Source organism: Balaenoptera musculus, chromosome 1 (assembly GCF_009873245.2).
Source record: "Balaenoptera musculus isolate JJ_BM4_2016_0621 chromosome 1, mBalMus1.pri.v3, whole genome shotgun sequence".
Lineage (NCBI taxonomy): Eukaryota > Metazoa > Chordata > Mammalia > Artiodactyla > Balaenopteridae > Balaenoptera > Balaenoptera musculus.
Genome location: NC_045785.1, coordinates 83632831 through 83656589, shown reverse-complemented (window position 1 = coordinate 83656589; position 23759 = coordinate 83632831). Strand labels below are relative to the sequence as shown.

At 40.5% G+C, this 23759-nt stretch overlaps 2 protein-coding genes across 4 annotated transcripts in view; both read left to right on the top strand.

The window, feature by feature from the left end:
- ALG14 (ALG14 UDP-N-acetylglucosaminyltransferase subunit) overlaps positions 1 to 15971 on the top strand; it is a 109375-nt gene extending 93404 nt beyond the window's left edge. Inside the window, exons 6-7 of one of the 3 annotated variants that reach the window (XM_036845764.1) lie at positions 12659 to 12740; positions 15150 to 15971. In XM_036845764.1, coding sequence (XP_036701659.1) covers positions 12659 to 12740; positions 15150 to 15273 — 206 coding nt within the window. In that variant the 3' untranslated portion in view covers positions 15274 to 15971. Of the gene's footprint in view, positions 1 to 8393; positions 8828 to 12658; positions 12741 to 15149 lie in introns of those variants that run through there. The other 2 variants (XM_036845744.1, XM_036845754.1) reach the window with 2 other exon arrangements.
- Positions 15972 to 22581: 6610 nt separating this feature from the next.
- LOC118891889 (small integral membrane protein 30) lies at positions 22582 to 22903 on the top strand. Its single transcript, XM_036845779.1, has one exon. It carries the CDS (start codon positions 22658 to 22660, stop codon positions 22835 to 22837), a length of 180 nt encoding a protein of 59 aa, XP_036701674.1. The 5' UTR covers positions 22582 to 22657; the 3' UTR covers positions 22838 to 22903.
- The last annotated feature ends 856 nt before the right edge of the window (positions 22904 to 23759 follow it).

The window sequence follows — 23759 nt, the reverse complement described above, 5'->3', positions numbered from 1 at the left end:
AACAATTGTAAATATTTATGCACCCAACATAGGAGCACCTCAATACATAAGGCAAATGCTAACAGCCATAAAAGGGGAAATCGACAGTAACACAATCATAGTACGGGACTTTAACACCCCACTTTCACCAGTGGACAGATCATCCAAAATGAAAATAAATAAGGAACACAAGCTTTAAATGACACATTAAACAAGATATACTTAATTGATATTTATAGGACATTCTATCCAAAAACAACAGAATACACTTTCTTCTCAAGTGCACATGAAACATTCTCCAGGATAGATCACAATCAAGCCTTGGTAAATTTAAGAACATTTAAATCGTATCAAGTATCTTTTCCGACCACAACACTATGAGACTAGATATCAATTACAGGAAAAAAAACTGTAAAAAATACAAACACATGGAGGCTAAACAGTATGCTACTAAATAACCAAGAGATCACTGAAGAAATCAAAGAGGAAATAAAAAAATACCTAGAAACAAATGACAGTGAAAACACAACAACCCAAAACCTATGGGATGCAGCAAAAGCAGTTTTAAGAGGCAAGTTTATAGCAGTAGAGTCCTACCTCAAGAAACAAGAAAAATCTCAAACAACCTAGCCTTACACCTAAAGAAGTTAGAGAAAGAAGAACAAAAAAACGCCAAAGTTAGCAGAAGGAAAGAAATCATAAAGATCAGATCAGAAATAAAAGAAAAAGAAATGTAGGAATAGCAAAGATCAATAAAACTAAAAGCTGGTTCTTTGAGAAGATAAACAAAATTGATACACCACTAGCCAGAGTCATCAAGAAAAAAGGGAGAAGACTCAAATCAACAGAATTAGAAATGAAAAAGGAGAAGTAACAACTGACCCTGCAGAAATACAACAAATCATGAGGGAGTACTACAAGCCACTATATGCCAATAAAATGGACACCCTGGAAGAAATGGACAAATCCTTAGAAAAGCACAACTTTCCAAGCCTGACCAGGGAGAAATAGAAAATATAAAGAGACCAATCACAAGCACTGAAATTGAAACTGTGATTAACAATCTTCCAACAAACAAAAGTCCAGGACCAGATGGCTTCACAGGTGAATTCTGTGAAACATTTAGAGAAGCGCTAACACCTATCCTTCTCAAACTCTTCAAAAATATAGCAGAGGGAGGAATACTCCCAAACTCATTCTATGAGACCACCATCTCCCTGATACCAAAACCAGACAAAGATGTCACAAAAAAAGAAAACTACAGGCCAATATCACTGATGAACATAGATGCAAAATTCCTCAACAAAATACTAGCAAACAGAATCCAACAGCACATTAAAAGGAGCATACACCATGATCAAGTGGGGTTTATCCCAGGAATGCAAGGATTCTTCAATATATGCAAATCAATCAATGTGATACACCATATTAACAAATTGAAGGATAAAAACCATATGATCATCTCAATAGATGCAGAAAAAGCTTTCAATAAAATTCAACACCCATTTATGATAAAAACTCTCCAGAAAGTAGTCATAGAGGGAACTTACCCCAACATAATAAAGGCTATATATGAGAAACCCACAGCCAACATCATTCTCAATGGTGAAAAACTGAAACCATTTTATCTAAGATCAGGAACAAGACAAGGTTGCCCACTCTCACTGCTGTTATCCAACATAGTTTTGGAAGTTTTATCCACAGCAGTCAGAGAAGTAAAAGAAATAAAAAGAATCCAAATCAGAAAAGAAGAAGTAAAACTGTCACTGTTTGCAGATGACATGATACTATACACAGAGAATCCTAAAGATGCTACCAGAAGACTACTAGAGCTAATCAATGAATTTGGTAGAGTAGCAGGATACAAAACTAATGCACAGAAATCTCTTGCATTCCTATACATTTTTGATGAAGAATCTGAAAGACAAATTAAGGAAGCACTCTCATTGACCACTGCAACAAAAAGAATAAAATACCTAGGAATAAACCTACCTAAGGAGACAAAAGACCTGTAAGCAGAAAACTATAAGACACTGATGAAAGAAATTAAAGATGATACAAACAGATGGAGAGATATACCATGTTCTTGAATTGGAAGAATCAACGTTGTGTAAATGACTATACTACCCAAAGCAATCTACAAGTTCAGTACAATCCCTATCAAACTACCAATGGCATTTTTTACAGAACTAGAACAAAAAATTTCACAGTTTGTATGGAAACACAAAAGACCCCAAATGGCCAAAGCAATCTTGAGAAAGAAAAACGGGGCTGGAGGAATCACACTTCCTGACTTCAGATTGTACTACAGTAATCAAGACAGTATGGTACTGGCACAAAAACAAATATAGATTAATGGAACAGGATAGAAAGCCCAGAGATAAACTCACGCACATATGGTCACCTTATATTTGATAAAGGAGGCAAAAATATACACTGGAGACAAGACAGCCTCTTCAATAAGTGGTGCTGGAAAAACTGGACAGCTACATGTAAAAGAATGAAATTAGAACACTCCCTAACACCATACACAAAAATAAACTCAAAATGGATTATAGACCTAAATGTAAGGCCAGACACTATAAAACTCTTAGAGGAAAACATAGGAAGAACACTCTTTGTCATAAATCACAGCAAGATCCTTTTTGACTCATCTCCTAGAGAAATGGAAATAAAAGCAAAAATAAACAAGTAGGACCTAATGAAACTTAAAAGCTTTTGCACAGCAAAGGAAAACATAAACAAGAAGAAAAGACAACCCTTAGAATGGGGGAAAATATTTGCAAACAAAGCAACTGACAAAGGATTAATCTCCAAAATATACAAGCAGCTCATGCAGCTCAATATCAAAAAAACAAACAACCCAATCCAAAAATGGGCAGAAGATCTAAATAGACATTTCTTCAAAGAAGATATACAGATTGCCAATGAACACATGAAAGGATGCTCAACATCACTAATCATTAGAGAAATGCAAATCAAAACTACAATGATGTATCACCTCACACTGGTGAGAATGACCATCATCAAAAAATCTACAAGCAATAAATGCTGGAGAGGGTGTGGAGAAAAGGGAACCCTCTTGCACTGTTGGTGGGAATGTAAATTGGTACAGCCACTATGGAGAACAGTATGGAGGTTCCTTAAAAAACTAAAAATAGAACTACCATATGACCCAGCAATCCCACTACTGGGCATATGCCCTGAGAAAACCATAATTCAAAAAGAGTCATGTACCACAATGTTCATTGCAGCACTATTTACAATAGCCAGGACATGGAAGCTACCTAGGTGTCCATTGACAGATGAATGGATAAAGAAGATGTGGCACGTATATACAATGGAATATTACTCAGCCATAAAGGGAAACGAAATTGAGTTACTTGTAGTGAGGTGGATGTACCTAGAGTCTGTCATACAGAGTGAAGTAAGTCAGAAAGAGGAAAACAAATACCGTATGCTAACACATATGTATGGAATCTTGAAAAAAAAAAAAAAGGTTCTGATGAACCTAGGGGCAGGACAGGAACGACACAGACATAGAGAATGGACATGAGGACATGGGGAGAGGGAGGGGTAAGCTGGGATGAAGTGAGCGAGTAGCATTGACATATATACACTACCAAATGTAAAATAGATAGCTAGTGGGAAGCAGCTACATAGCACAGGGAGATCAGCTCGGTACTTTGTGACCAGCCAGAGGGGTGGGCTAGGGAGGGTGGGAGGGAGATGCAAAAGGGATGGGATATGGGGATATATGTATACGTATAGCTGTTTCACTTTGTTATACAGCAGAAACTAACACAACATTGTAAAGCAATTGCACTCCAATAAAGATGTTAAAAAAATAAATTAGTAAATAAAGGGTATCAATAAAATACAAACAAAGAAAAAAAAGAAGGGTGCATTATTAAGCACCTTACCTGTAAGGCTTCTTTTTAAGCCTTACAACCGAGCTCTTCTTCCTGTGTCTCCTGACTAGTCCTACATCTCAGTGTTTACTCCCTTCCTCATCTCCCCTTTTACCTGTCTACATAGTGGAACCAATATCCTATATATGGAAGTGTTGGTTTTGACAGAACCTGTGACCTCCATAGAGACTGTCTTCCCAAGCCAGCTCAGCTTTGACAATGGGCTCTAGTTCTCCAGCTTCTTCCATGGCCCTGGAAGCTCAGTAAAACCTTGCCTGCAGCTGTGTTCCTCAGTTCGTTAGCTCTCTCCAGCCTCCTCCTCCACCAGCAAGAGGCTGGTGTCCAAAAGTCTGGTTTTCAGGCCAGTGCCTCAGAGTTGGACTCCGCTTTTCTGTCCAGTCTCTTTAGATTACAGACTAGTTGGACTCTCCATCTGGCTTTCAATCTCACCTTCATATGCTTGGATCACCCTCAACTTTATGGTCTCTGACTTTCAAACCAACCCAGGACCCCAAAGGTCTTGGCCCGTATTCTGTGTATGGGGTTCCTACTAGGCTAAGAGTTACGTTCAGACTACCCTAGTTAAATATGTCTTTTCATGCATGCCGATGTCATGTCTCAGCCAACAGGACTTGACCTGTGGTGACCCAAATCTACAGAACAACAATCCTCTTGTAACTTTTCTTGATCCTTGATCTGGCTCATCTATCCTCATGACTTCATGTTTATTTTAGCCCTGACCTCCTTCAGTTTTCTAGACACATAATTTATATTATCTTTAGTACATCTCTTGGATTTCCTGCTCTCAGAGAAGTTTATTGATTTGTTAATTCATCCAACAGGCACGTATGAACCACCTACCGGTTGGCACTGCAGACAGTCGGAGCTTAGTCAGGGAGTTAGACAAAATAAAGGGCTGTGTCAGTTAGGATGCTTTTTATTGCTAATGACAGAAGTCCTGATTCAAACTGGCTTAAGCAAAAATGGAATATATTCCCTCACATACCTGGCAAGTCTAGGGGTAGATCTGGTTTCCTCAGGCACAGCTGGATTCATGGATCTTAAATGCTATCTTTGGGACCTGGCCTGTCTCATCTCTCAGCTCTGCTCTCTTCTGCTTTGCGATGGCTTCATTCTCAAGCTCTCCACATGGTGGCAAGATAGATGTTAACATTGCCAGGCCCACATTCTCCTAGGTGCCAGTACAATAGAAAAGGTACTGCTCTCTCAGTAGCCCCAACAAATGTCCCACTACGTCTTGTGGTTTCTCACTGGATTATATGCTCTTCCCTGAACAGATGACTTTGGCCAGGGAAATTTGATGATCTCACTGGTCAGACTGGAGTCATATGTCCTCTCCTTATAGTTGAGTGTGGAGTCAACTCTATTCAAACATTTAAGTTGAGAGCAAGGGATACAGTGGTTCCCCTGAGGAAAAGGCGATGGATCTGAGATAGTAAAAAATTTTTAAGTTGCCAGTCACAGCCATTATGTTCATGATAAATGTGTATGATAGAGCTTACAAACAGGCTCAAGTCTGGCAAAGCGAACGTTTGACTTCATATATGATAGGCAAAGGATTCCCTCCTCCCTTATCCTTCAATCCTTTTCCTTCCTTCCTTTCAGCAGAATTTAGTGAGTGCCTATTTTGTTCCAGGTGCAAAACATAGATTGTCCTAGAAATTGACCCTGCTCATAAGGAGCTTACAAAGTGATGAGGTAGAGAGTTAGTAAGAGCAGTGTACCCACGTTTACTGAGAACTTATGTTTTAAGAAATAGAAATATGAAGAGTATTTCTGTGTTTTTTATAAAATTAAAAAGACAACTTAACCATTATATTGTTTAAAGTCTTTACCCAGGCTATCTCAGTAAATTCTAGTTTGTTTAGTGCTTGGAATAAGTCTCTCTGGTATGCTCCATGAAATAATAGAAATTCCATAATCCCCAATTTTTAAATTTTTGCCCAGGCTACTGTAAAACTCAGAGTTAAAACCTGTGCTTAATTAAAAGAAGCTTTCCTTTGCCTAAGTTTTCCTTAAGATTTTTTTTTTTTTTATACTTGGTTTAGGGTTTTGTGATTTTATTGTTTCTGGGACTTTTGTAGTAAAGTACCTCAAAATAGAGATACAACAGAGATAAACAAAATACCTTTAATTTCCACTTTTACCTTTTGCCTCTGATCTATGGCAGGTTATTAAAGCATCTCCCACCAGTGGCCAGTCACTTCCGCTCCTGTATCCAGACATCTCTATTAATGTATTCACAGCTTGTGTATAGCGGGCCGACCAGACTCTGAAAGGAACACATGTGGATATGTACATTTTTTTTAAAGGCAACAAACATGAAAATATTTTTGTGACATTCAAGATCCAACATGCGACCTTTATATTATTTTGTTCTGTACTATGGAAAAAAAAAATTGAGAAAAGCAACACAGATAATCCAAGGATTAGGGAATACATGAACACAGTGGTTCTCAACTGGAGAGTTGGCAATGCCTGGAGACATTCTTGATCTTCCTGGCTACCGGAATCTTGTGGGTAGAGGCCGGGGATGCTGCTGAACATTCTACGATGCACAGGACTGGCCCCACGAGGAAAAATAATCTGGTCCAAAATGTCAATAGTGCCATTATTAGAGAAACCTTGCATTAATAGGATTTTTAGAATTCTAAACCCTGAAAGGATTCAGAACAATCTTGTAACTTAGGCTTCAGACAAAACTAGAAACAAATGAGACTCAAAGAATTATCAAATCCTGGAGCTAACGGAAAGGTCATCTAGTCTGGACTAGACGTGTGATCAGGCAGCTGGCCCAATCTCTCTGGGCCTCAGATTCCTATTCTGCAAAAAGGGATATGAAAGCTTGCCTCAAATGATTGCTCTGAGGATTAACTGAAAGAATACATGTGAAATGTTCAGTGAAGTACCTGACCACGATGTGTTGTTAATAAATAGTGGTAGTGAGAGCTGAGGTGGTAATTACGATTACCATCGTCCAAGGTCACAGAGCTAGTACACAGCTTGTTTAACCCCGTTCTCCTGACTCCCTGTCCCATTTTTTCTTTCTTTTATGCTCCATTGAGGGTCTATGAAGAAAGGTTATAGGGGCAACTCAGTGGGGATTAAAGAACGCTGGCCTGGAGAGCAGCTTAGTAGCTGGTACTTCAGGAGAAAGTCTGAACAAAAGTTCTTCATAAAAGACAGGCAGGGGGTTTAACTCATAGGTGGGAGCTAAGGAAGACTAAAAAGGATTGGTTCCTACCTGAAACAGGCTACTCTCTCTGATCCCAAAGCTCTGTGAATGGTGTTCCAGGTGGTCCTGCCTCCAGGAAGGGTGGGGCTTAGTTCACATGACCTTTACCGAACCGTTATATCCCTCACCTTGTCTCACAGCCCCAACAGACATCTGTTGGGGAAGGTCCCTGCAATGCTGGGATGGTTAGACAGTATTTCTGGGGACCCTTTCTTCTCTAAGATTCTCTGATGTCTGATAAGTTTTGTGGGCCTTGTGCTGGAGCGATCATGTGACATTGTAGGTAATACCCAGTAGGCGTGTGTAGACGACCACAGATCTCCTGTTTTATGATTTGTGGGGTAAAAAATGCTTTATTAGATTGTACTAATTCAGTCAGCATGAGCATATGATTGAGATGTTGTGCAAAATGCTTTTTCTCCTCTGAAAATAATAGTAAATTATCTTACCAACAATTCTGTGTAATAGCTTTCCCCTCATTTTCTTAAAAAACTTATAAAAATTCTTTGCAGTTACTCTATGAGTTAAATTTTTATTTCTCTTATTAGGTTCACCAACTAAATTGTTTTTAATCAGTGGCTTTCTATAAAAATTCGCCAAAGTCAAAAGCATTAAAACTCTCTGGATCACAAGTGTGGATTAAATTCTCTTGAGGGAAAATCTCATTCATTTAGTAACCTTCTCTCGAATATCCCATGTGTTGGATTGAACTCCTACAGTGATTCTACCTCCAACAAAAATATTCTACATAATTAGTCATTTAAAGACATTTTCTCTTGTATCTTACCATGTCAGTCCTCCAACTATTAATTAGATTACTTTAAAAAAGCAACACGAACAAGTCAGTATATGAGAAAACTGTGAATCACAGCTGATTTTATCTGTTTTCCATATGTTTGTGTGACATTCAAGATCCACAAAGCGGTCGACACGCACCCATCCCGTGGGTGCTGGCTGAGCACCAGGCACTGTGTGCACACGTCCTGTAGCACAGGACAGGCCACCCAGGTGCAGAGAAGTGAACCGCTTTGTCCCAACTCACACAGTTGGTAAGCAGGAGAGCCGACAACACAGCCCCACCTGGCTTCTAACTGCACGAGTTTGCTACAGACCGGATCTTAACAAGGAATCGCTCAAGACTTAGAATAATAAAAAAATCCTCCCTAATATTGGACTGTTTTTAGTTTAAAATTAGAGCAGTATTCTGTGTTTTTATTTGACCTTCAACTTTTTTTTTTTTTTTCAAGGTGTTATGTAACGGACCAGGAACATGTGTTCCTATCTGTATATCTGCCCTTCTCCTTGGGATACTAGGAATAAAGAAAGTGATCATTGTCTACGTTGAAAGCATCTGCCGAGTGGAACATTTATCCCTGTCCGGAAAGATTCTGTTTCACCTCTCCGATTACTTCATTGTTCAGTGGCCGACTCTTAAGGAGAAATATCCCAAATCTGTCTACCTCGGGCGAATTGTTTGATGAATGACAACTTACTTCTTTAGAATTTTGCAGTCAACAATATTTACTATAAATGGGGAACAAAAAACTGCATGTTTATTGTAAAAGCTTTTGAGAATCCTGAGAATTATTGGTGGTCAAGAGTAAAGAAATGTATAAGTAACCCAGTGAGGAAACTGAGGTTGCTTTTATAAAACAAACATTAATAAACCATTAAGTGTTTATGCCTCTGTGCTCCAAATTTCTGTTCTATATAAAGGTGTTTACCACTACCTGCAAGTTATCTTCTGACTTGTTTTACTAATATTTTACTAATATTTTCTAGAACTAAATATAGAATTTGTATGATTAGCCACATTTCCTGTTCTACAGCTTTTTTTTTTTTCTTACAGTATTCTGCATTATAGAAAGAAAAAGAAAAATATTTCTTAGTTTTTGTTCAGACACAACAGGCTTTATTTCCTGTATGGAAGCAGAGAGGTCCCTAGTGAATCCTTTCAGCATAAAGGAAGCAGTTATATTAAATTGGCTTCATGACAATTTGCACTCCACAGGCTTCCAGAACTGAGCGCATAAACCAGTATCTGTTTTTATTCTTTGGTTTTGCTTTGTGAGTAGTTGGCCTCACTCCAGGATATCTTTTAAAATCTTTTGTTTGTTAAAATAAATTAGAAGGTGACTACTGTCATACGAGTAAAAACATGGTTCTGTTTATCAGGGCCGAACTCTCAAAACATTTTTTTTAATGTTATAGTAAGTTCACGATTTTGTGGCTATAGCTATCTCTGGCAATTTAAGATGTGTAGGCTCAGGAGAGTATATATTTACTTAGCATTTACTTAAGTGCTTGTTGTATGCCAGGTGTTCTTCTAAGCACTTTTCAAATATTAACTCATTTAACTCTAATAACAACTCAATGAGGTAGGGACTGTTATTACCCCCATTTTACAGATGACTTTCCAAGCTCATATGACTAGTAAGTGCCGAATCGAAAATTCGAGCCCAAGCTTAAGAGCAGAGCCAGTTTCATGGGCGTGTGGCCTCTGCGACCACATAGGGACCCATAGTTAGGAGGGCCCGACACTTGGTTTAATACTCTGCTGTCTCTCTCTAGAATTTCTTAGCATATTTTGAACAAGAGGCTCACGTTGTATTTTGCACTGGACCTTGCCAATTATTTAGCTGGCCCTGCTTGAGAATCTGTGCTCCTAAAGAGCCATGTCAACTACAAAAGAAGTACAACACCTAATGCAGGGCCTGGCCCAGCAGCTCTGCAATAAACAGGAATTCCATTCCCCTCCCTGCTATTTTAACAAGGCAACAAACAATGAGAAGACCTCTTGGGATGTTTAAGTTGTTTTTTTTTTCTCTTAAATCTGTCTTATAAGTATGATATAATTGTAATAAAGAAATGGTAAGAAATTAACAAAGAAATTGACTTTTGGTGAAAAGAGGCTTGATCACCCAAGATGACATAAAATTAAAATGCTGAGGCTACCCTAGCCTTTCTTGTTCTTTTAGAAATTCTCCTTCTCTGAATAAAGTAAAGTAGGCGCATCTGTCAGGACATTTTCCCAGGTTTTTGGCTGGAGAAACTCATGGCAGAAGACTCTCAGAATAGTGAAAGCACTTTGCCGTCTGGGTTCCGTGGCCAGCGGGGCGGCCAAGCGCTAGTTCACTGTGCTTTGACTTTAAATCTCAGATCTCAGGCACTGGCTCTGTGTCACCTGACGTAAAGGTCTGAAATATCAGGTAGCATATTTGTGTGGTTCCACCAGGAGCGGAGATGAAGTAAGCCTCTACTTTTCTAGGGAGAAAGTGATTTTTTTTTTTTTTTTTTTTTTTTTAGAGACAGCAGCACGTACCTTTTATGCATCTTTGAAAAGTTTTTCTCTGTCACTGTTCCTGAGTGGCACTAGGTGAATAGTTGATGAGTGGACTTTGTTCAGTGCAGTTAATGCCTGTCTGTGCTCCAGGGCAGCTGTCCCAGGGCCCCCGCAACTAAGCCTGCTGCACTGGCTCCTGTCGGGCCAGAGCTTACAATGCTTAGGCCATGGAGAATTGTAGAAAAGAAGCCATGATTTTTTCCAGAAACGTATGTCCCAGATGTTTTGCAGAGCCTTAACTTAGACAGTGGTTAGCCTGGAATGTCAGAGAAAGAATCTGTGTGTGTTATATCACTAAAAGTTCAGAAATATCTTCCTGGGTTCGGGCTGCTATGCACACGTTTCAGAGCCCGGCTGAGGCACATGGGATCATGCCTTCTTGCTCAGTTCCAGATTATTTGGTAAACAAATGCCTATTCCCCTGTGTCTTATTGTTATGGCTAATTCAAGTCCTCAGGGTCACACTAGCAAAGGGCGCTGGTTTGAGATTGCAGTAGGGACTGTATCCCTGCTGTGCATTTCTGAGGCATGAAGAAAGCTAGTGCTCTAGTCTCAACTGAAACTGAAGAAATCAGTAGCTAACTTGTCCTTTCCAATTTCTCTTGAGGCACTCTGGAATGCAGCTCTTACTGGAAGAGACTATTCATGAAAAATTAGTTGCATCAGTCTTTAAATGAGAGGCAGGGAAACCACACATCCTGCCCACACCTACTTCCCTGGAAGATTTTTATCTACAGTTCAGCTGTCCTAAAGGGTCTCAGCAGCTTGCCAGGTCAAACCCTAAATGTTTCAGAAGGGACATCCAAAAGTCATCACAGGAAGCTTTCGCCTGGAACGAAGAGTGCTATGAAACCATGCCAACAAGAGGAATGTTGTACACTTTAAAACTGAATAGCAAGAGGTCCTTGCTAGAAGGGAGATGACCCAAGCTTCCCCGTATAAAAGCAACTGGAAACACACTGTTTAATTGCCTTTACCAAGATAGGTTAACGTTGGGAAATGTACCACCTCTTACTGTGCAGCTCCCTGCATTGAATCTGTGCTTCATATCTCCTAAAAAGCCCCATCTCACCAAAAAGAGTTTGATAGCAATGTATGAAGCTTCTTTTATCCACAGTAATGCCATCGTGAATATTAAAGAAGGTCGTCCTCCATACAGCTCGGTGTTGGGGACCTTGTGTAGTTTCTTCCCCATGATTTCAGCTTTGGCAAACGATGAGCAGACATCCAGATTTCGTCATCTGCCATGAGCTTGCTTCTGTAAGCCCCAGCACCCCACGACTCTAAAATCAAGTGGTCTGTGTTCTTGTTCCCACTCACTTTAAACGTGGATTTGACATGCCTCCTCCTTTTCCCTTCAAAGTAGTCACCTGACGCCAGGCTCTGCCATCTCGCTCAAACAACAAACTTTGGAAAAATTTTTGTTTTTTTACTCTTTCTTTAATCCACATATAATTGGTTGCCTTTCTTTTTTTTTTTTAATATCCCCAGAATTTTCCCTTATCTTTTCATCCTCTTCTCTCCTTGTCATCTGATTTCACCCATTGATTCTGCATTTGAACTAGTTCATATCCAACCTTCCTTTTTAGTCCCATGGTCACAACTAAGCTAACTCTTTAACATAAATTCCTTGCTTTGTTAGCACATTTTTTTGAGGAACTGAGGCATAAAGAGATTAAGTAACTTATCTAAGATTTTACAACTAGAAAGTAGCAGAGGTGGCATTTGAACCAAGGTACTGTAGCTCCAGCCAGACTTACTTGAACAGTTATGTTAGGTTTAAAATTTTAAAAGTGCTAGAAAGGAAATCAACAGGGTGCTTTGAAGGGAATACAGTGCTGACTGCTCTGGAGAGGGATATCAGGAAAGGCCTCTCTAAGAAAGAGACGTTTCAGCTGAGATTTGAGGCAGAGTGCCTGAAATATTTGTCCTCTTCCCACTTCCCCTCCCAACTTACATTTCACCTCTCCCGTAAAACATCCCCTGTTCCCCCATAGCCTGGTTTCAGCAGCTTCTTCTCTACACACTTCTGTGTCCTAGCCGCCCACACCTAAGGTTAGCACGGATTATGTACCATCATATTACAGTACCTTGTACTTACATAAACACCTGTGAAGGGAAGACACGGATGCTTTTGCTAATTAATTCTTTATGTTTGCCTTACTTCAGGGACTGTACCTCATGCTGCTTTTGTGCCTTGCTCCACTCTTGGTCACACCTACCACAGCTCAGGACAGAATGTAGCCATTAAGTAAGTACATAAATTCTTATACCTTCAGACTTTGTCTAGGCCTACTTAGTTCCATTTCATCTGGACCAGTGGTTCTCAAGCTTTTTGGTCTCAAGACCTCATTAAAAATTATTGAAAGACCCCAATGAACTTTTGTTTATGGGGGCTATATTTGTCAATATTTACCACATTAGAAATTAAACCAGAAATTTTTTAAACATAGGAATAGACGGGGACACATTCTGTTAACCATGAGAGCAATGACATCATCACACGTCCTGTAGCATCTAGAAAACTATAAAATAATGAGAAGGAAAATGACCGATAACACCTCAGTATGCCTTAATCACATGACAATAGTTTTGACCTCATGGAGCCCTGAAAAGACCTTGAGGGCCCCCAGGGGTCCCTGGGCCACATTTTGAGAAGTGCTGTTCTTTATGTATAATGACACACCAATGAGTTCATCTCCTCTAGCAGCCTTTAGTCAGTCTGTGCTCTGTGTACTAGTTTTCTATTGCTGTGTAACAAAGTGCAGCAAACTTAGTGGCTTAAAATAACAGTCATTATCTCACAGCTCCGTAGGTTAGAAACCCATTCAGGGCTTAACTAGTTCTCTACTCAGGGTCTCACAGGCTGTAATCAAGGTGACAGCCAGGACTGGGTTCTGATCTGGAACTCTAGATCTTCCAAACTTGTTCAGGGTGTTGCTGGCTGAATTCAGTTCCTTGCAGCTGTAGGGCTCATGGTGACCTGTTTCTTAATGGCCAGCAGGAGAGTCTCTACTGCAGCTTGTCTCTTTTAAGGACGCACGTGACTGGGGTCAGGCACACCTACGGTAATCTCCCTTTTAATTAAATCAGTGTCAACTGACTAGGAACCATAATAACATCCTCAAAACCCCTTTGCCGTATTAATATAACATAATCAGGAGAGCAATAGCCCATGATATTCATAGGTCCCATTTCTCCTTCAGGATAAGGGATCGTACGGGGTGTGGGCATCATGGTTAGAATACTGGAGGCCAGCTTCGAATTTGGTCAGCTACAATGTACCTGGTATTTTTTGTTTTGTTTTGAAAAAAAAGTTTTTTTTAAACTTTCACTTAGACCACCAGACTCCTTCATTAGTATCCAAGTTCTCTAACTTTTTTTTAGTACGGGAAATTCATGTCTTCCAAACCTCGTCCCTTTTCTAGCAAGTTATTCTGTGCCTCACTTTGTTTACTTGTCAAATAGGCATAATAATGGTACCTAGTTTTAGAGTTGTGAACACCAAACTAGATGATACATGTACTGCCTTTAGCACAGAGCCTAACACATAGTAAGCCCTCAGTTATCTTATGTCTCCAGGCAACCAAGGTGGCTTCCTTGGTATGTAGTGGCCTAGAGGAAGGCTCTCCTTAAACTAAGCCCAGCAACCACTTCCCACCCTCTAGGATGGCCTTTATCAAACAAAGCAGAAAATAACATATGTTGCCAAGAATGTGGAGAAATTGAAACCCTTATACATTGCTGGTGGGAATGTAGAATGGTTCAGCAGCTGTGGAAAACAGTCCGGCAGTTCCTCAAAGAATTAAGGTTACCATGGGACCCAGGAGTTCCACTCCTAGGTATATACCCCAGAGAATTGAAAACATGTTCACACAAATCCTGTACCCAAACATTCATTCCAGCATTATTCATATTAGTCAAAAGGTGGGAACAACCCAGATGTCCACCAGACTAACGGATGGATTAACAAACTTGATATATCTGTGCGATGAAATATTATTCAGTCACAAAAAGGATGTGACTAATTCATGACATGCTACAGCATAGATGAATGAACCTTGAAAACATGCTTAGGGAAATAAGCCAATCATAAAAACCCACATATTGTATGATTCCATTTATATGAACTGTCCAGAATAGGCAAATCCTTTGAGAGAAAGTAGATTCATTGTTGCCAGGTGCTGTGGGAGAGGGCAATGAGGGTGACTTTAAATGGATGTGAGATTTTCTAAGTGAGATGTTCTAGAATTCGATAGTGGTGATGGTTGTACAACTATGAATATACTAAAACCCACTGAGTTGCACACTTTAAAAGGGTGTACCTTATGGCATGTGAATTATTTCTCAATGAAAAAAACTATCATCGGTAGTCAGGGAATCTGTCCTCAGATATTTGCGGGTGTGTATACAGATGAAGAAAGACAAACCAAAAACTAAGCACAGCAGCCAGGAAGCTGCTACAGGGAGTGTTTTTGTTTACTGTGATTCCATCTCTGCCCACGACCAGAGACCGAACAAACACTGAAGGTGCTGGGGACAAAGCGTGGCCACTGGGAAAGAGCTGAGTAAGAACTGGGTGAAAAGAGCCAGTGGGGGGCCTGGAGGGAGAAGATGGCCTTGGCACGCAGTAACTCCCTCTCCCACCTCCTCCCTAAAGGGCCTCAACCCAGACCACGGAGGTGAACTGTATTTTCCAAAGTTGGCCAGCCACATGCTCTGAATATGACCTGGCCGCTTCCTCACGCAGAAGTGGAGTCTGGTTGCTCGCCCTTGGAATTTAAACCGGCCACCAGAATGCAGCGAGAGTGGGAAGTGACATTCTAACTCAGACATTCCCCGGGGGATGCCCTCACAGAACGCAGCCACCAGGCTGTGAGAAGCACAAGCCCCACGGAGAGGCCAGGTGTAGGTGTTCAAGGTCACGGTCACAGCTGAGCACAGGCTTTGCGTCATCTCAGTCCAGGTGCTAGACGTGTGAGGGGAGAAGCCTCCGGATGATTCCAGCCCCGCCATTTGAGTCACTCCCAGCCTTTCTAATCCTCCCAGCTGAGGCTCAAACACCATGGAGCAGAGAAAAGCTCTCCCTTCTGTGCCCAGTGAATTTCTGACCCACAGCGTCCATGAGCAGAATTAAATGCTTGCTGTTTTCTGCCGCTAAGTTTTCGGGGAATTCATTTCAAAGCAGTAGGTAATTAGAACGATAACTTTTCAGAAGGAGCCAGTCCCTCTAAAGTTTGGTTACTTTGGCTTAATATTAGGAGAGGAGATGATTTCTCCCTCCAAGGCAAAAGGAAGAAAATGTATTTCTACACCATGGATAGGAAAAGGCTTTTTTTTTTTCTTTTCTCCTTGCTCCTTGGCCTGCATGTAGCAGTGAAATAGAAACCAATGGATTCTTTTAAATCTTTTAACCATATGCAGATGAATAAGCAAATGCTTGGACTTGATTCCTAATCTCTTTTCCTTCCCTGTATAACTGATATTTTTTTCCACTCTAATAAACTTTAGCATTTAAACAGAAGTCATGTGTCACATGTATGATGATTAGCGGCAAGAATGTAGACAAAGAGATAGCTGCGGAGCATGAAGCCTTAATTAATAGCCAAGCCATTCAACTGAAAATAAGAACAGTGTTTCTGGCAGAGAAATGTGAACTTGGCATCCTTTTTCTTCCCTCAGTCTTTTTAGGATAATTATTTAAAATTCAATGATTATAAAGAGAACTTTTCAAAGTTTTCAGTTGAGCTCCAGTGATTGAAGTACAGTAATCTTTCAATGACATTGCGTAGGGCCACCCTCCCCATCCCTGGGTCCTCCTGTGAACTGCCAAACCCCAGAATTTGCAAACTGAGACTAGTGCAGAAATCAAACAGAAGAAAAGGCGACAGCAGCAGGAGGGATGGAGTCTGCAATGACAGTCTTCTCTTTCGAAAAAAGGGGAAAGAAGTTTCATTCTTCGAAGAAAAGAGAAAGAAAACAAGACTTTTATGGAAATACCATATACAGAGTTGGCAGAAATTCAGCAAGGAATAAAAAGTATCCAAAATGTTGCCTTGTTCAGTTCCAGCCTGGCAGCCAAATGATAGAGGCTCCATTTTCAAGCTGATTTGCTCTGAATTCTCTGGACCTATGACCATGCAAGGCCTCTAGAAGGGCCTAAGCTTTGGTCCGTTGATTCCCCAGCTGAACAAACTAAAGTCTAAAGCAGCCAGATGGAGAAAGAGCTTAAAATTCATCAAAATCTTATAGAAAACAAAGTGTTTATGGATGAAATGATAAAAAGTCTGAGATTTGATTCAAACTTCATTGCCAGGGTGGGGAAGGAAGGCAGTTTTACAGATGAAACAGGATTAGCCATAGGTGATCTCCCTGGAAGCGGGGCGGGGGGGACAGTGGGTACACTGGGCATCATTATACCCAAACTTCATCATATTATATTATTCCCTTTACTTTTGTATGTATTTGAGCATTTCCATAATTAAAAGTTTCAGAAATATAAATCATGTTAGCAGTCTTCAACTGCTAAAAAGTCAAAGAATGTATTGATTACAGGTAAAATGAAACAAACTAGGTTTTAAAATGAGAACAAGGAAGGAAATTTACAAATTACTTTTGTTCATATTTAACTCATGAGAAGAAATTCAGTCAGTCTGCAAATCTGATTTCTGAACCAGAATACGTTTTTCTGACTTAGAATATTCAGTCCTGGAGCTTTCACTACACTGCTCTCGAGTACAGAATGTCACCTTCTTCTTTATCCATGTAAGGGCTGTGCGTCTCATTGTTCAGTAAATATTTGAGGTGTTCCCACCTCAACTTGATGAGACCTTCACAGGAGGCTCCCGGCACTGGCTCCCACTGAAGGTGTCCCCTTTCTCCAAGGACACACTCCCTGCTCCTATTCAGAAGACGGCCATAGCACAGGTCACCTCCGTGGACTGGGAATATTAAAGTCAGCGCTGACTCTAAAGTCTTCGTGCTGCTGAGGAGATTGCATTATGGAGCAGAGGAAAGGCAGCTGCATGGTAAGAGCCCTGGGTCAGGTTGTGGCTTTGCCACTAGGCATGTGTTTAATCACGGTTAATTGTAATATGTCTGTGTTTCCTCACCATGTATGTAACATGAAGGATTTGGACGAGATCATCTTTGAGATCCCTTCCAACAGCACTGCCACCACAACAAAAGTAACAGTAGCTTGCATGATTTATCACATGCTAGCAACAATGCCAGGTGCTGCACTAAGCACAGTGCGTGCAGTGACTCATTTAATCCGCAGACCCAGGCAATGGAGTTCCCACACTTTAGAGACCCCTCCACTTGCCAATCCTTCCTTATGGGACCAGAAGGGTGCGACCACCCGAGCCCACACTCCCTTTCTGGACCAAGGTCTGGCTGCCAAGGACCCCAGAATCCCCTGCCTCAGTGGCCCAGGCCTGCTTCTAGGACTTGCGGGGTCCTCTTCCTCAGGTGTGCCCTCCCAGGTTGGTTTACGGTGGGGAAGAGTAAGGAAGGCTTTTAGGCCCTGCAGGCTGGGGGGCAGGACACAATGCACAAAACTCCTCAGTGGAAACAGGTAGAAAGAGAAGGACAATGGCGGGGGAGGGGGAGGAATTATTTAAGCTCTTGGCTGGGGTCCTGTAAATGTTAGGGGTGGGAATAATAAGATTAGTATTATTATTACCATCGATTTTTACAGAGGATGAAACTGAGACGCAGAAAGCTTGAGTGATTGCCTGAGGTCGCACAGCTGGTTAGTGGTAGAGCCAGGGCTCAGTGTTGTCCTTGTGATTCCAGGCTCTCTTGCCTTTCATGCTGCCACCCAACAAAATCTGCAGACCCCGCAGATCCCCGAGGGCCCCATGAGATACGGGGAAGGTCCTGAAAAGCTGTCTTCCACCAGTTGAACTGCTTTTCTACCCCCAACTACATTATTGGTGCCAACTGAGAATGTGGCAGACAGTAGTGGTGGCCAAGCCTCATCCAGAAAAAATTACCATGGGAAGTTGTTTCAACAGAAAAATATTTGGTGTAAGAGTATGACAGTTAATCCTAGGATTTCACTTTTTGTTCTGAACTTCTGACCCACAGCTGCTAGACCAACCACGGAATATCAAGAAGGTAACTTAACTAGATTTTAACCCTGTTAAACAAGTGTTTGGCCAATCAAATAAGTAGGCCTTTGTTGATTTCCTTTAAACTCTAAAACCAGGAAATGACTTCTAATATGTTAAGACCCCCACCTTCCCTCCAAGGACATCCTGAGGCACAGAAATAAAATCTAACGAAACATGCTTTCAATGACTATTCATCATGAAACATCCAGCAAATTATAGGTAATTTGAAAAAGCAAATTTCTGAACAAAGCTATAAAAATATTCTTGCAGTATTTTTAGAAGTCATAATTTGATGTATTTATCACCAAGTACTCAATTTAGCTATGTGTTAGATATTAAGCACAAATATCTAAACTTAGTCTTAATAATAGTAACTAACGGTATTGAGTGCTTGTTATGTGCCAGGCACAATCCTTCATCTTTTGCACGAATTCACTCACTCGATCCTCACACAGCCACATGTAGTAGTTAATATTATTATGTCTTCACAGATGAGTAAACCGAGGTACAGAAAGGATTGTACGCTTAGAACTGAGATTATACACAAAGTGGTTTATCAAAGTAGTATTTATAATAGAAGAAAATTGGAAACAATCTAAATTGGAAAACATTTAGTAAATTATGATATGTCCATAGGGAACAGACTTGTGGTTGCCAAGGGGACGGGGGGAGAGAGAAGGATGGACTTGGAGTTTGAGGTTGGTAGATGCAAACTATTACATTTAGAATGGATAAACAACAAGGTCCTACTGTATAGCACAGGGAACTATATTGAATATGCTGTGATAAACCATAATGGAAAAGAATATTTAAAAAGAAAGTATACATGTGTATAACTGAGTCATTTTGCTGTGCAGCAGAGATTGGCACAGCATTGTAAATCAGCTATACTTCGTTAAAAAAATAAATTAAAAAAATGTATGATATGTCCAGATAATGGACGATTTGTGCAGTCATTAAAAATCATATTCTTGAAGAATATTTAATGGTGTAAAAGAATGCTTAAAATGCTATATTAAGTAAATTTTTTAAAATGATGCAAATAAGTGTATATTGCGAGCACAGTTTGAAAATCTACGTAAATATACGCAAAGTTTAAAAAGGGATAAAAACATATAAAAGGTTTAAAATGGCTCTCTCTGAGTTAAGGAATTATGTATGAAGTTTGTTCTATAATTTTTAAAAATCTATATTGATTACATATTACATAATGAAAGAAAATAAGATTTTAAAAAATGACAATTCCTGTGAACCATTAGTTTAGGGAGTAGAAAAAAAGGAAACATAATGTCTTCTAAGAAATATTATACAGCAGTATAACAATAATAATAGAAATAACTACTTAATAAACATGTGTCTAGGGAATTCCCTAGTGGTCCAGTGGTTAGGACTCTGCACTTTCACTGCCAAGGGCCCGGGTCCAGTCCCTGTTAGGGGAACTAAGGTCACACAAGCCTCGCAGCTTGGCCCTCCCCGCCCAGAAAAAAAAACACAGTAAACATGTGTCTAATACTTACCGTTTTACATGCAGCTTTCACATCATCTCACTTGATCCCTGCAAAGACACTGAGAGGAAAGTAGTCTTGGCTTCCATTTTTCAAATGATGAAAATAAAGCTCAGAGAGGTTATGACTTTTCCAAGGCTCCACAGATGGTACATGGTCAAGCCAGGTCTGAAATCTTTGGACACTCAGTCACAGTGCTGCATCTGTGAACAGAGGTCCGGTTTGTGGGCAGAACCAGAAATAGGTTGTACTGACCATGTTCTAACTTCTTCACAGTGAGGTTGAATAAGTATGACAGCAGATGAAGAGAGCCTCACACCAGTTCATGCGAAGGCCCGTGAGGTAGGAATCGGGAGATCTGAGTTCTGGTCTTGCCATTAATTAGGTCTGTGGGCAAATCCTTTGACTTCTCTGGACCCCTATTCATCTAGATCAGCGGTCCCCAACCTTTTTGGCGCCAGGGACCGGTTTCCTGGAAGATAATTTTTCCATGAACCAGGGTGGGTGGGTGGAGGGATGGTTTCGGGATGATTCAAGCGCATTACATTTAATGTGCACTTTATTTCTATTATTATTACATTGTAGTATATAATGAAATAATTATACAACTCACCATAATGCAGAGTGGGAGCCCTGAGCTTGTTTTCCTGCAACTAGATGGTCCCATGTGGGGGTGATGGGAGACAGTGACACCCGAAGTGTGTTGCTTCTGTCCGTTCTACTCTGTAATCTTGTTTTGCTTGCTGTCACTGCAGAAAACTCTGCTTCACAAAGATAGGATGTTGGAAATTGAAGCACGCTTTTCAGTGTTTTTGTGGCAATCTCAGGATATCCCACCTTGAGTTTAATCCAGAACGTATGGGGATTTGAAGTTGTCTCAAACATACTTTTAAGGCCACCGTCATTTGCGATCTCAAGCAGTTGATCCTCTTCTAGCACGGACAAAGTCGATTCGCCCGGCTTATTCACAAATGGGTCGTGGATCCATTCCTTCCCAGTTCGGGGTTCTTTTGTGGTTGGGAAGTAATGCTCAGACTCTTTTGAAAGCTGAGATAGGTGATCATGCACCAGCTGGGAGAAAGAAGGCCTTGGTTCAGTCTCTTTCAAAATCTCTGCTAATGTTTGAAAGATGTCAAAAATCCCAGTGTTCACTCGTCGCCCCCATAATTCCAGTTTGGCTTTGAATGCAGCCACTTTATCCCCCTACTTGAACACAGTTGTCGTTCTCCTTTGAAGTGACAGATTGAGTTCGTTGAGCAGGCTGAATATGTCACACAAGTAAGCAAGTTTGTGACCCATTGTGTGTCACTGAAATGTGCTGCCAGTGGTGACTTTTTCTAAAAGAAATCTCTGCAGCAGCTCTCGAAACTCAAAAACTCTGGCCAGTGATCTACGTTTAGAAAGTCATCTCACTTCTGTGTATAAGAGAAAACGTGTGTGCTCCGCGTCCATCTCCTCACAGAGCTGTGTGAACAGACGTGAATTAAAGGCATGTGCTTTAATGTGGTTGATAATTTTTGTTTTTTGTTTTTTGTTTTTAATTTATTTTTTATTTATTTATTTATGGCTGTGTTGGGTCTTCGTTTCTGTGTGAGGGCTTTCTCTAGTTGCGGCAAGTGGGGGCCACTCTTCATCGCAGTGCACGGGCCTCTCACTATCGCGGCCTCTCTTGTTGCGGAGCACAGGCTCCAGACGCGCAGGCTCAGTAATTGTGGCTCACGGGCCTAGTTGCTCCGCGGCATGTGGGATCTTCCCGGACCAGGGCTCGAACCCGTGTCCCCTGCATTGGCAGGCAGATTCTCAACCACTGCGCCACCAGGGAAGCCCCGATAATTTTAATCACATCCTGTAAAACGTTGTTAAGTTCAGGTGACATTTTTCGGCTAGCCAGCATTTCCCCATGGACGACACAGTGCGTAGACTCACATTCAGAAGCCACCTCTTCGACCCGAATAGTGAAACCAGAAAGCCGTCCAGTCGTGGCAGCTGCTCTGTCCATGCATATACCGACACAAAATGACCAGTTCAGTTTTCCTGATATGTAATCATTCAAAGACTTGAATAGTTCTGCAACTGTGGTGTTGGTTGGCAACAAAAATGCACATAACATATCCTCATGCGCATCTTCCTGAAAAATATATCGAACAAAAACAATCATTGTTGCCTTGCTGTCAACATCGGTAGACTTCCTCTCTAACAGTTGTGCCTCAATATCCTCTGCCATTGCATCAGTTCATCTAGTTATGGTGCTAGCCAAAAGAGGAACACATACCACCTTTTGAACTGCAGCCTCTCCTAAAAGTTCACGACAAACATCCTTAGGAGCAGGCAGGATCCACTCTTCACCAATAGTGAAGGACTTCTTAGCTTTAGCAATGCAGTTAGCCACTAAGAATGATGATCTCATTCCTATAATGGCTGCTTCCTGGAAGGCGCTGTCACGTGGAACCTCTTAGCCTCAGCATCCTGAACTGATAGTTAAACAAAAACCGCTTTCTTTGGAACCTTCAGCCTTTAAGAACCAGTCACCTCAAGATCTCAACATCATGATCTCAGTTTCAACACAATTGTTCCTAGTCCTCTTTTCATTGCTTCTGGTGCTGCCTGTTGTTGAAGCAGTAGAAGCCGGAGATGCAATCGCTCTCTTGTTAGGTGTGGTTCTCAGCATTACAGGCATTTGTGCTTGTTTGGGGGTATATGCGCGAAAGAGAAATGGACAGATGTGACTTTGAAGGGCCTCCTGAATCAAACCTTGCCCTGAAAACCTTTATGCTATTGAGGTTCAGAACTGAGTTTTGGTGTCTGAAAGTTCTCAAGAAATAGTAAATAGGGTAGCTTCATAGTCTTGGTTATTTCCCTATAAATAGGAACAAACTGATATATTATGTTAAATGGAAAACAAAACGTTTTTTTCACAACAAATAATGCACTGAAAAATGCCATCTGTAATTTGCATTTGCTAGTTAGAAAGAAGGTCAAAGAAATGAGATGGCTGAACTTTGCATAAGTAATATTTCATAGTTTCAGAATTCTCAATAGGAAGAAGAAAACTCTTGCCCAGAATCCTAGGAAATTGCCACTGTTTAGTTATAATCACTGCCTCCTGCATCATTGAGGAGTCTTTTCTCCATATTTTTAATGCATTTTTGTTTTGTTATCTCCCAAGTTAATATTGTACCTAGATATTAAATACAGTTGGTCAAAAATTAAAACTTATCTCTTTGTGGGGGAAAAAGTTTAGAAAATGTATTCAATGTATCTAATGTTGAAATGGAGAAAAGATTTAATGTAAAAAAATACTTTATATTGACATTGAAATGGAGAAGAGATTTAATGTTTAACAAAAACAAAAAAATCTTTATATTAACTGCTAACATCTCCATGGTGAGTAGTACTATATTAAATATAAACCCACTATGGAAAAAAAAAAAAAGAATGATACTCTCAGTGCAGACACATTTGATGATGTGGGGACCTTCAATAATTGCTTACCTTCTTCGTGTTCACAGTTTTTTCTTTTGAAAAACTCCAAAGGCTTGTCTTTTAATGCAGGGTGCTTGGTCTCCATGTGGCAAAGCAGTTTTGAAGATTTCATGGCTTCGTTGGACAGCCAGTCATCACATGTTATACAAAGCGGGCTTGGAGAGT